The 14,262-nt window shown below is 40.0% G+C and overlaps 1 protein-coding gene across 1 annotated transcript in view; it reads left to right on the top strand.

Annotated features, from left to right (window-relative positions):
• The window catches only part of LOC124171788 (uridine 5'-monophosphate synthase), a 53,890-nt gene that overhangs the window by 18,942 nt on the left and 20,686 nt on the right, over nt 1-14,262 (top strand). The window contains exon 5 of the mRNA XM_046551110.1: nt 7,909-8,185. Within this exon, the coding sequence (XP_046407066.1) occupies nt 7,909-8,185 (277 nt within the window). The remainder of the gene's footprint in view (nt 1-7,908; nt 8,186-14,262) is intronic.

Here is a 14,262-nt window from a genome sequence, read left to right as displayed (position 1 = left end):
ATTCCCGACCAGTTTAGAAAACTTAATCAAATAATGAATTGCAAAGTTTATTATAAGAATTTAATGTTATAAATTTGTGGTTAGGAGCAAATAACAACTATTAAGTTCGCTTAAGATATATATTTGTTTCCAGCACCTACGGAATTTTAGCGGCAGCCGGCCTAACCGCCATTTATGTCGCCCTCTATCGCTCAGTGACGAGAAAAATAGAAAAACGAGGGCCTCCACCCGTTTCCAAAATAACCTTCGTAAGTTAATATTTCGAGTTACTCCGTATTTTCAGTTGAATGTGCTATCTTTTCCATTAGTTATTTTCATTTAGATTCAGTTACGATTATAAATTACGTAGGATATGGTTATCTTCTGGCGAATATTTGAAGTAAATTCTGTTTGAGTTCTCCGTCCGGATACTGTGCTCCATCATATTAGCAGACATTGCTACGAAAGACTTAATTCTTCATCAGGACCATATTCTTCATACCGGGTGTGAAGTGCTATGTTCGTATAGTATTTCTCTCTTCTTTTATGCCGACAGGAGCAAGGTTCCAACCGGAAAACGACAGGAGAAACATCTTCCATCATCGGAGAAATAAAGAGAGAAACGTTATTATCCGCATTGATCGTTTTCCTTCAAGAGATGTTTCATCATTTCTCAACGTGTGTGAAGTATTGGTTCACTTGCGTGAATTCCCAAAAATGACACGCAAAAACCTGAACATTCACCTCATTTAGTTTTCGTGTCCCTTTCTCCGCCGTATTGAAAGTTATGCAAAGAATCATTGACGCAGAGAAAAGATTTTCTTAGCTTTAGCACTAAAAAATAGTCGCGCCATAATCGTAAATAAATATAGTGAGGAAAGAGCAAAGAAAATAATTTCAATTGAAACGTCAGCAGAGAAGAAGAGAGACAATTATAAGCGCAGCACCATTTCCCCAATAGTGGAAGATACTTCTTCAGCCTCTCTCCGGTTAATAACTTACCCCCGTTGCAGGTAAAGATGAACCATGCCCTTCTCCAAAATCAGGGAACGTTCCCAGTGGGTGGGCTGAATAAGAGTGGGATGGGGATTGCCTAAGGAAAGAAGCGGTCAGCATATGGTGTGGTGAAGGGGGCAGGAGAAAGAAGGGTGGGGAAAGGGCCTTCAGCTCTGCCTCAGTTTACGTTGGGGGGGCGTATTTTTCTACGACGCACTCAAGCTCCGTAACCTTAGGGGGGGAGTGAATGGGAAATGCTGGGGAAGGAGGGGTTTGGGATGCGTAAGGTGGGTGTCAGCAAGATCAGCAGAAGGCCACGGGAGGAAGTAAGCAAAGACTTTGGAAAGAAAGATCTCTCGGCATGGGAAAACGGGGAGACGCACGAGAAGAAAGTTCATGGTTAGAGTTAGATGTGCGTCTTCATTACGAGTAGCCTGAAAAATAAGTTTGTGGTTAATAGAGCCCAATACTTAAGATATTTAAGTTGTTTACTCAGGAAGGCTATTGTATACACGAAAAGATACTACTAAAAAATTTGTTATTTTTTTTCTTTTTGCCCTTCTCCATCGCCGCTTCCACCATGGTTTCTCACTTGCAGAAATGGGAATGAAATTGGGGACCTAACTCGTTAGCCAGATCAAAATATCTTAATGTTTGGAGGGCAGCGTGCACTTCTTTTTTATTTGGTGAAATTACTTCCTCACTTTCATCTTCGTCGTCACTGCTATTCTGACTAGTCCAGGCCGCTGCTTCTTCCGACATATGTTCCGGCGTCCCATTGTCGCAAGCCCGGAGATCATCGTCAAGGGCAATATAATCGTTTGATGTTGCGCGCTGTGCTCTTCCTGCTTTTTCCAAGAATTTTTCAAAATCATCTTTTAAGCCTCTAATCTCCTCCGCGATTTTATCCGCTGCAGCTTCCTGAAGGTATAACGTAACGAATCAACTATAGCCGTGATATTAAAGCAGTAGAATTACTAGTAGGCTAGTTGTATCAATTACCAACCTCGAGAACATCCTCATGATGCGCTATCAAAGGGAATCCGTCCGATTTCCAGCAATTTGCGATTGTAGTGGAGGAAATTTTATTAACTGGGCCATTTTAGCAAAGTTAACAAAATCGTTATTTCTCATCGCAGAAACACGGTTCAGAGACGTACTTGAATGCCTGATTGGCAGGAGTGCGATGCAAACAATTATTTTTGATGATGGCATTGATTGATAGATTTTCAAAATGCAGTCAGAGCGGTCACTTTTGGGGAGAAAGGCTCAAAGGGTCGAAGAGTGGGGCCAGCGAGGGTGAGCTCATCGAGGAAAGGGTCCCGGATGAGGGACCCTTCGAAGTACTTCGGCGAAAAGTAAAGTAGTCTTCGAAGTACGTACACAGCAGCCTGCCTTGCAAACGTACTAGGTACGTTCACAGCGGTGCAAAAGGCTTATTAGGAGTATACGAAATACCCCGCGCGACCTTCCTGACATGTTAAACTACGAAGTATTGTCGATGCGGTGTTTACGAATAGGAACGTAAATAGGGGCATTATGTCAGTCGCGATATTTTACTTAACTCCTACTTCCCCTAATTTCCCACCGTGAGGTTTTAGGCGAACCCTTTCTCTCCATAGTTGCACTATCATTTACGATTTCACACTTTTGATGAACCACAGTTGGAAGCGCTGATTTTTTTAGCTACATACGCCAACGTAACTAGTGTTGTTGACAAATATTTTGCCATAGTTCGTATAAACGAATGCTTTTCGCTCCTGGGGACCGATCCGGGGTTCGCAAATTCAAAACATTTCGTAAAATCGAAACTTCGTATAATCGAATAGCACCATGTATTTACCATAGGCTTTTCGCCGGGACCACACTATCACTTCGTATAATCGAAAACTTCGTAAAATCCTGCTTCGTATAATCGAGAGTTTACTGTAGTCTGATTTAGTCCTTCATATTTATGTTGATGGTGGTGAAGTTGTTTGAGCCTCTGTGCACTATAACTATGTGAGTTGTAATATTGTATTGTAAAAAAAGGAACAGTTATGGGTGTTAGTTGAAAGACATCATTATTCCTTTGAGGTTTTATCCAGAAACAGTAATCAATGTCTGTGGTGGAAACATTAACCTCATAGGCACAAGTGGTCATACTCTCAACTTCTTTCACTTCTTGATCATTGATAATTGAGATTCCATGCATCTCAATGATATTTTTTAAAGAATTTTGATCAATTTTGTTAATATACTTATCCAGATTAACAAATCTTCTATTCACTCGCATATTCTTAATATACAACATATCAATCCTAACTCCCAGGTTTGAGATCGCCTCATTTACCTTGCCAATGAGCTTGGCATGATCATCAAGAGTGATCTTCCAGGCTGTGATGGTGTTAGTCAGGTCACTATAATCTGCCTGTAGCTGTGTCCAGAGCTCAACCAGGAGATGACTTTTGACTTTAGTGAGATCCTCCTTGTCAAAAACTGAGGAGGAACTGAAGTGCAGTCACATCAACAAGCCGGGGAAAAGTTGATGCACATAGCACAATTCCATGATGTCTGAAGTCCTTTTACCAGGAGAACATAGCCTTTTGACAACGACGCACTTTGCAAATAGGCTCTTAGTAAACTTTCAAGTTCACAGAAGTTTGGGACTTCTTAATGTAGGAACGGCTCTCAATGCACATGTTTGGCTTGATGTAGGCTTAACGAGAGAAAATGAATGCATGTCCGCACACCACTACTGCTAAACATAAACTGATTGAACACATTAGGGGAGTGTGGTATGGCCTTTGTGGAAAGCTCTGGAATCATTCGCATTATTAAATATTTCTTTGAGGTCTCTTGGATTACAATGGCAATTAGTTTGAAAGTGAAGTTCTTCTGCAACATGCTGTGATAGTGGCACAATAACAGTGGCAACAGTTTGTTATGTATTTATGATCCAGTGTCACTGTAATTCTATTTTTTTTCGGCATCATTCCTTTACCTAAAGCCTGCTCTACAAATGATTATGATAATTTTTATTTAAAATAACGTTTGGTTGTGATTTGATCTAATTTTCAGCAGCTTGTGCCCCAAGATTTTTTCTAACTTCTTTTGAATGCTGGAATTTCTGTGTGTAAACCTATATTTTTCTCTTGGGAATGATTAATCTATGAAACTAACATTGCCGCTAGAATAAGTTATTGTTTGAAGTGCTATTGCTGAAGATTTTACTTTGAGTTTGTGATAATTTCATATTTATTTTGTAAAAGAAATAAATGAAGTGAGATATTCTCATGAATCCTACCGAATAAAGCCCAGTTATAATGGGTTCCAAGTGTCTTTGCAGAAGGTAAAGGCAGGATGTTACAAGTGGGGGTGAGAGTAGGGACAAGAATTTCTGAGCCTGTGATTTTCCCATGACTAATCAGCACACTACACCCATGCCTCGTATAGCACAATGGATGCGTCCCTTGGGGTCTTTCCACTATACGAATTCGCGATATACGAGAGGGTTTTAACATTGGGAAGATTAGGATGCGTTCCTGGTAGCATAAGTGTTGGGTATCGAATTTCCTCTAAACCATATATATTCCCATAAATAGCCTTATAAAACCATATTTTTATAATCTTTTATAGTTTAAAATATCTTTAAAGATAGTAGGCACGCATTCAAAGACTGATTCATTTAAAAAAATCTTCGTACATGCTTTTGAAATTCCCTCCTGTCGTGTAGGTGGGCTAACATCTGCTATCTCAGGGATTCGTAATGCATTGCCGGCAGTAGACGATTTTTCAAACCAGTCTAAAAGCAATTATTCTATCACCCAGGCCCTTTTGTCGCTCGTCGAAATGACAGGCAAATGCTACTTTGAATGCTATTTCATAGCTAGCGGAGTTTATGAATGATAAATCATTTTGATTTGAAGTCCTCCGAGGCATTGCAGCTAGGTGAAAGTCTTTAAATGCCTTGAAACCTGATCCAGGTTTTCCTTCCCTGAAAATGAATAAATGAGATTGCATTCTTTTCCAAAACAATAGTGTGGTCAACACTAAAAACTAGTTGAGGGGGAAAGGAGCCACTTTCAATCACAGCTTGGAGTTCATCAGAAAATGTTGCGGTGACTGCACTATCAACACTTTCAGATTCACCTGATATCTTAGCACTGAAAATACCTACTTGCCGTTTAAAATTTTGGAACCAACCGGAGCTTTCACTAAATGCCTCGGTGCCATTACCACCCTCGTATTTTTGCACAGATTCACAATGAACTTTCCATTTATGTTGACCGCTTGGTTGAAGTTGGTGCTGCTGAGGTAACTGATGTTTTAACTTCGTCATTATTCTGAATAAAGCATCGTGAGTTTAAACTTCTATGCAATATTGTTTTGACGCTCTCCATTTTCAAAGCAATTGACATCTTTCAATTTCTCATCTAGGTTTATGTTTTTTCTTGATAATTTATTGATTTATCTTCCCGCATTCCTATTTTTTGGCCATTTTTATCTTGGTTTCTTCTCTGTATGGCTATATCAAAATCACCTTCTACTGCTGTACTATATTCCTCGGAGGCAGAGGACTGCTGGGAGGGAATGAAGCCTTAGTGTTTGAGACTCTGTAGCGGACCCTTTTATGTGTTGGCGCTATTCATATGCAACTCGGCCACCGCTCCATTTCTCCCCTGTGACCTTGAAGGCTTTAGTGTAGACCCTTTACCTGGTAGTCAACAGATAACCTGTGACGGCAAAAATTACGTCTCAAATCGTATTGTTTAAAAAAACTCATTTCCACTAGGTCCATGCTTAATTAATGATCGAAATTAACTATTGTCATTGTGTGAAGGAGACAAGATAAATTACTTGGGTAGGCCAGCCATCTGGACCCAATAATGAGTAATGCTCTTGGCCGTTGCACAGCAATGGATTTCGATTAATATATAAACAAAAGAGAAGATTTGAGGCAAGCAATACTATTAATATGCATAAGATGATAGCAATTTCGTGTGTACTTGGCGTTCACGTTTTATCATGAGAGCGTTTAAGTTTTTTGATTAGGCTACACTGCGTTGCAATGTTTCCCTAGGAACGAAATTGCGCTAATCAAAATTGCACTAAGCGAGGCATGGGTGTACAGGCTTGGCTTACAGCTGTGGAAAGCTGTGGCTCAGTTGCTTTTGAACCTCCATTGACCAACTTCATGAGTAAACTAGCTGTGTTGTTGAACATAGCATCTGGATTTTACTCTCTTACGTTTGCCATTTCTATGTCTATTCCCTGATTATTAGTTACTTCTTCAGTGAAGTTTTTTGTAAGAGTGCCCCTCACTCTCTCTGGGACTTATTTCTGCGGGGTGATATACCCTGTATACTTACTCTTCCAAATAAGGACACAAGAAAAAGGGTGGCAATAGAGAAACTGTTGTTCTTTATAGAAGACTAGCTGACCCGGCAAATTATGTTTTGCCAAATAAATTATTTCTAGTAAATATTTTGGTCGTCAAATAAATTGTTGTAAATGCGCAAGTTCATCCCGTGCCCGATATGCATAAGTCACTGTTTCCATTGTTTGCAGTTTGATAAATGTATACCATCATCAGACGCGCTTTGTTCTTTTACCTAAAACTGTGACCAGAATTCCCAATTCCAAGTTTCCCACTTCTCTGAGTACTATACTTCCCGAGCAACACCGGCTTCTTAGTTCAATGGAGTGTACGATATTTTTAGTAAGTCTATCTTTAGCAAAAACAAACTAACTGGATTGTTTACCCACACGTGAACATGCCACGTATAATTGTCCATAAGAAGAACACGGTGTGCCTGAAAGCCACAAAAAGACATCGTTTGGCCTTGAGACTTGTTATTGCGAATGCCAATCTAATTGGAAATTGAACTGTTTGTATTCAATTGGCACATCTGTCGGAATAATAGGGATTTGTGGTAGTAATACTTCTCCTTGGAACATGCCATTCTAAATTATGGTGATAGAAAGAGATTTCAAGCGATTTAAACAATACTGATGGTCGTCAAGGGGACAGTAAGCTAAAAACGCTAAAATTTCAGCTTTTTTTGAATGTTTTTTCTAAATTCATGGTAAATCACGTGGAAAACAAACTTCGATTGCAAGAATAAGAATGTGCATTTCTTTTTCTTTCTAATGGCATTTGTCTCAACTTAATGTGACCATTATCACTAATTTAAATATGCAAAAGAAAAAAGGTCTGCAGTCATTAGACCTCAGGGCCTCATGGGCCCTGGAAAAGAATGAAAAATAGTTTGCAATTTATTCTCAGTCCTACTGAACATACACACCAAATTTCATAGGAATCGGTCCAGCCATTTCAGAGGAGTTTGGAAACAAAAAACCGTGACATGAAAACTTTATATATTAGATGTTGCTATAATAGAAATGGAAAATGAAGGATTGTAATATTTAGCCTTCACTGGAATAGCTCATGTTGCTCAATGTTTATTTTATTTGAAGTCATCAACAGAATCTATCTGATTAATAATGAATAATAATGGCATCACTCACTCAGTGATTCTACTCGAATGTTGGTTAGTGTAGGTGAGGGTAGAGCTCATCTCAGACTTAGCCGTGTGAATGTCACACGGTCAGGGTAGGTTCTTTCCTTGGGCCGCCTTGAACTTCACTCATCAGTATCTGAAGGCTTCTCCTGGGATTTGAACCTGAGACCCTTCAGTCAGCAGCCCCACTACCCACTGATCTGTAGTTGCACCGTAAAACATGGATCTTTAAATTTGTCTTCAATACTTCATTGTGTAAATGGATAGTGGAGATCCACCAAAAATAATCATCCACCTTTTTCTCTCAACAAATACCGAAAAATCATTCCCCATAAATTAATGTATTTGAATATTTGTGAATGAATGTAATAAATAATTTTACCTTTTTAATTTATAGGTTTTTAAAAATTTCATTGATATTTTTCTTTAGTGAATCGGCTTAAAATGTCATATGGAGAGAGAGCAAATGTTGCTACTAGTCCTGTTGGAAGATCATTGTTACAACTGATGGAAACAAAGAAAACAAACCTGTGTGTTGCTGTGGATGTTGGTTCAGCAGAAAATCTGCTGAGCATTGCTTCTCAAATTGGGCCGTATATTTGCTTGCTCAAGACGCATGCTGATGCAGTGGGTGATTTCTGTGAAGAAACAGCTAAGTCTCTTGAAAAAATCTCGATTCAAGAGAATTTCATGATAATGGAAGACAGGTAATTTGAATGTTTGAATATTTTTGTTTGATTCTTGATTTTGTGCTTTGAATTTGAAATAATTGGTTCTTAGGAGTAAGATTTTCAAAAGTAAATGTATCAGTTAGTGGTTGAGTACATATTTCATCAGGAATCAACTCTTATTTGAACAGAAGAAAACAAGAAGAATACTTGAATGAAATGAATAACATGTTGTTGAAATTGTTTTGGGTTTCCCACCGGATGAGGCTCTCCATCTCTGCCGATGATTCAATGGCAGTGCATCCGTCGTCATCAGGGCTTGTCTACGAATTGAGTGATCCGACTTATATAATTTGGACTCCTGGTCAGGTGACTCGTGATTGGTCCACCTTTTCCCACCTTTTTTCCCCGGTCGCCTCTGATGTATTTAAGCACCGGTTTCCAGGAGTTGCTTAAGGCATAACCAGCTTCTGGATTTAAGGTGTTAGTCACGATTCGAATTTCAATTGCTTCCTTGGTCAGCCTTTCCCAGAATCTGTCCACACGGCAAAGGACCTTCGTATTCTCCCAGCGAATGGCATGGTCGCGCGATATGCTGTGCTCAGCTGCGTCGGATTTTTCTGGTTGGCCGAGCCTGAAATGCTGCTGGTGTTCTTTCATCCTAGTAGCGATAGTCCTGCCTATCTCACCGACATACACCTGGCCGCATTCGCATGGAATCTGGTAAATTCCAGGTGTCATAAGGCTGCAGGGATCCTTCTTCTGACGTCACAAGCTGGTTTCTAAGTATTGCCAAGAGGGCGGAAATATGTTTTGATATCGTGCCTCTTGAGTATTCTTGCTTTTTCGCATGAAACAGTAGAGGCGAAAGGTAGACCAGCAATAGCTACAGTAGACTCTCGTTATTACAAGTTCACGGGACCAAAAAACCGGAGGTTCGCAACAACGAAGTTCGTATGAATGTTTCTTTTACGAATATTTAGATCATTAAGCTATGCAAGGCATTGAGAAGTGTGGTTATCCTGCAGAATGCAACACTGCATTACAATTGTAAGTGAACTCACTTATGTGACAAACTGATCTAGCTGGGCATGTGGCATAGCCAGAGCCTAAAAAAATCGCTTTCTACGGGAAGGAAGATCAAGCGAAACGCTGAACAGTTCCTGACTTCATCTTACTTAAGTAATACAGCAGACTCCTGATTATCCAGGTGCGGTTTATCCGGGTTGCAGATCGTCCGTGCATGATTTTCACTCCCACTCAGTTTTTCTGCGATCTTTATAAAAAAATGAAATCGTACACAAAGGCATCAGAATTACTGCATTAATGCAAGGATACACCAGGCTAATTATATCCCTAAGAATCCCCTTCGTAAAACGGAAGCGATCACGTGCTAGCTGCATTCACAGGAGCACCGTGTTCCTGTTTTCCAAGCCTAGTTGTGCACGACCGCGCTCCATGATCACTGATACATGTTGCAACCCGGGCAACTTGTGCGAGACGCGACAACATGGCGTGGTGCCTGACAGTGTAGTTTCCGACATCGAGCAGTGGTTTTGAAGCATTTGTGCAAACCACTTTTCTGTATCCATGATCACAAAGCCACCGATGTGTGGTTTTCGAAACCAGGCCTTAGATGGACCATTAGTAATACGAGTACAGCCATGTTATTGCTGCTAAAAAGATTGCGAACTGGCGAAGAAAGCTCTCATTGAGTAGGAAGCACTCTAAAAAATAACAGAATAACTGTGTAAGTAATTATTATATTGTTTTTTTTTTTACGTAAATAATGAACATTGCAAGATATTCCAGTGAAAGTTTGGGTTATCTGTGTTTTACGATTATTCGTGCCGTCTCTCCCCATCATTAGCTCGGATAATCGGGAGTGTACTGTACTTTGTTCAGATTTATGACCTAAGTGTGAGTTCCTTTACGCCACACTGCGTCGCATCGGCCAACTCGTTAGGTGCCAAATTTGAAATTTTGGGCACGCTTGAACTTTTCCAATTTTTGTTTCTCTGAAAGTTTTTAAATAGTATATTTGTAGGAAGAGGACTTGCTTTATGTCCAATTTACGAGTGGTAATGAGTGGGTCACCATGATTCCACAGGCATGAAGCTTATCATATGATGTTGCGTGCATATTGGTATCTCCTACTGAAGAAAGAACCATAATTGATGCTCTTGCGCACAGTGCACAAGGAGAATGTAGCGCAATGGTTATAACATAGCGTAGTGTATATTCACCTAAATGCCATTCCTTATTCGTGTAACGTCGTAATAAAGTTCTTTTTGAAGCCGGTAGGACCAGGACTGAGGTTTGTAATTTTGTAACAATGTTTCTTTTACCATAGATTGGACAGGCCGTTTCATCAGGACCAACGATTTGCTTTGTAATAATGAGGACTTCGTAATAAGGTTGTTCGTTATACCGAGAGTCTACTGTATTGGTTTTTGACCTTCTTCCTTGGTGGCAGTGTTCTGGTTGGTAAAGGCCCTTTCGGGGCCCTGGAAATGTCTCTTTTGTTGTGGCCATTCTGCCAAAAGGTCTTTTTCAGATGAAGTAACTCCATGGGGAGACTCTGAATCACAAATTGATATAGGCCGATGGATTAGGGTGGACAAGATCGCTGCCCTTTGGGAAGGATGATAGTGACTTCGACTGTAAAGGAAGAGGTCGTTATGGGTCGGTTTCCGATAGACGCTGTGTCCCAATCTTCCATTCCCTGTCCGATAGATGAGTATGTCAAAGAAGGATATCCTGATGTGTTTCTCCGTCTTCATGGTGAACTCTAAGTTGGGGTGCTGGCTATTCATATGGTCCAGAAAGTGGTTGAGCATATCCCTGTGGCCAGACAATGAAGGTATCATCTATGTACCGGAAAAACATTTCGGCCGTAATTGGGCAGTGGCGAGAGTCTTCTCCTTGAAATCCTCCATGAAGAAGTTCGCAATTACCGGCGAGAGTGGTGATCCCATGGCCACTCCGTCGACTTGCTCGTAGAGTTCTCCGTCATATTTGAATTATGTAGTCATTAACACTTTCAATGCTGACCATGTAAAACTCAAAATAGACCCCCGCACAGTGGGCTGAAATCGAAAAAAGCTGGACAAAACCTCGAAAGTGGTTTTTTTGAGTATGGAAGTTGAAACTTTGCACAGTTGTTGCCAACATATTAGTGCATTTTTTGACGCAAAATATTTTTCTTAGGCTAATTTTTTATATAAAATACATAGCCTCAAAGTTGAACAAATTTGGCGGAAATTGCCCGCTTTGAATTTTTTTCGAAATTCAGAATGTTTAAACTAATGTCACACCTTTAGTAGTTATTCAATAGCAACAAAAATTTATAAATTTGTTAAACGGTTTGTTATCATCGATTACCATCAACTTTCACGACTTAGTTGTTGTATTTGTGACGAATACGATACAAAATGGCGGACCCTGTTTTTCGTCGAATTTTTGTGTTTATGTAGGATTTTTAAAAAAGGATCACCGAGTTACCTCGAGATATTTACACCACATATACAACAAAGTATATAAATTATGATAATTGGAAGTACAGCTGCGACCACCTGCGACGCCGAAATTAATATCGATTTTTCGAACGTGCGGCACCGCCCGGAGCTGGCTGCTGGCCACGGGAATTGCCGTACTCGACGGATGTTGGATAGTGAATCATTTTAAGCAAATTTATTGAATAAAAGCTATGATATATTATTACTACATTTATTTTCCTTTTGTTGTAACCCGATTTCTTTACTGTCTTGTAATATTTATCACCGATGCAGTACAAAATGGCGGACGCTAATTTCAGTAACATTTTTGCCCGTGTGTGGCTGTATAAAAAGGAGGACACTGAGTTGCTCTCAGATATTTACATCGTAATTGCATCAAGCCTTTTAGAGTCTTCATCCACGGAAATAATCTGCGACCGTTGGCAACAAACTAAAAAAAATCGATGTTTTTACCGTGCCGCGCAGTCCGCGGCTTCTCCCTGGGCTCGTGGATTGTCGTGACACAGCGTACATCATAAAGCTCTATGAAGTCTTTGCTGTGGGTATGTCTTATTCCAACATAATTATTACCATTTCATTTCAAGTCGGTTTGTTGTCACTTTAGGTAAATGAATTCATTCCTCTATCCATTTTTACTGACTAGTGACTATTTAGCAAATTCCCGAATGCAAACTAGCTGACTTGAAACTCTGACAATTCCGCTCGTGCATTTTACCCCTTGGATGGGTAAAACGGCTCTATTAGCCTGCTTCTAACCTCAAAGACAAAATAGATTTTACAACCAGGCGACCAGCCTGCAGCTGGTTGGTATTTGCCCGTCCACCCCATGCGGTAGTCGCGAAAAGGGTCTTTTTATGACCCCACGTTGCTCGTGTGCGGTCCCGTTTAACTTTTTTCGGAAATTCCGTTTCCAGAAAGAAATTCATATATGAATTTAGTTTAGAATATACAGTGAAAGAGGTTAGTTTTGCTGTGGTGATTTTGGATGCACTTGGATACACGCGCTTTAGATATTGAGAACTCCGCGGAATATCATCGGTTTTCTGCTTTTACTGCATTGGCGGTGTCAATCACTCATTCACCAGGCATTTATCATCCAAACTGGTAAGAGATTTTCATTTGTAGTTCTTTATATTTGCCTTGTGCTATAAGCAATTTCCCTTTTTTTATTTACCAATAACGCCTCTAGAATTGACCCTTTCTTTAATTTTCATGTATGTTACTTGTTATTGGAAACTCGTTCGCCTGAAATAGAACCAGTGTTGAATTGAACAACAAATTTGGAGTATTTTAAAAATGTCTGGTCTCGAGGTAATTCGTCTATTGCTTCATAAAAAGGTTGTCAAATACGGATGTAAATCCTTTGGAGAGAGATATGAATTTTTAATGTACCTAATATCTGACGAAATAATTTCACGCGCAAGGTAATATTGAAGCTACGAAGGGCCTTAGTGACTTTCTTACACGATATTTTTTGATTCGCTACCAAAGGAAATGGGAAGCATGCAGTAGAAACAATGAAAGATTTTTGAGGAGAAATATTAAGCGGCTGAAAGTACCTATATATGTACCAGAAAACGTTCTAGAATTGACAAGAGCTTCTAATTCTTTGGATAAGTATATGCGATTAATAAGTGACCTGAGTTGTTGCATCATCTCAATGGATTTAAGGGCGATTTTTTACTCACTTTGATCCCATTATAATCTGGTGGACGCCCGGAAAAAAAGACACAGTTAGCGAAATAACTAAGAGGAGGAAGACTGAAAGTCTTAGATCTTCTCACTCGGCGGCAACTTTATCATTCGCAGCATCGATGACATTAAGAGAGGAAGGAGATGAGGCGGCCTCCAAATTAGTGAAGGACATCACAACGACCATTCCAAGCAGAGCAAGGAGAATCCTAGCTAAATGGAAGACACCCATCTCAGGTTCCTCTATGATGTCAGAAGATGAGGCTCTTTCTGTTATCATATCGATGCACCTGACAAAAAACCACTACAAGTGTCTTCGGAAAATAGCTGAAAGCCATGGTCATAAATTATACCCGAACTATGAAAGAGTGAGGTTTGCTAAAAATACTACGTACCCGGATGGCATAGAGATTATAGAAATATCGTGCGAAGTCAATCAACAAACTCTCCTGTCGCACACTGCCTCAACGATTCTAGCTTGCGTGGCAACTGTTCCTGATGCCAGAAGTGAATTGAAGTGCACTCTGATTTGTAAATATGGTTTCGACGGCTGTTATGGGCATTCGCAGTATAAGCAAGTTTGGCAACAAGAGCCTAGGTCGGAGGAATATTTGTAGGTAGGAGTTCTATGGTGCCCCAAACCGTTCATAAGGTCCTAATACACGGAGCAGGTATAGCTTCAGAGATGATTCTTCCTCTAGGGCAATTATCTGAAGAAGCAATTGAAGCACGCAATAAAGATAGCAGTAAATATCGAGAAAGCTTTAGCAGGAAGCACTCTAGAATATCTACCAACAATGACTTATTTCGTCGGCTCCTCCTGACCTCAGATTCAGTAATATCCAACGCCGCACCCCTAATTACAAAGAAATCCCGAAGAATGCCATTAGAAGTGAGGAATTTACT

Source organism: Ischnura elegans, chromosome 1 (genome assembly GCF_921293095.1).
Source record: "Ischnura elegans chromosome 1, ioIscEleg1.1, whole genome shotgun sequence".
Classification (NCBI taxonomy): Eukaryota; Metazoa; Arthropoda; class Insecta; order Odonata; family Coenagrionidae; genus Ischnura; species Ischnura elegans.
The sequence above is the reverse complement of the archived record's forward strand: the minus strand, read 5'-3'. Positions and strand labels throughout refer to the sequence as shown.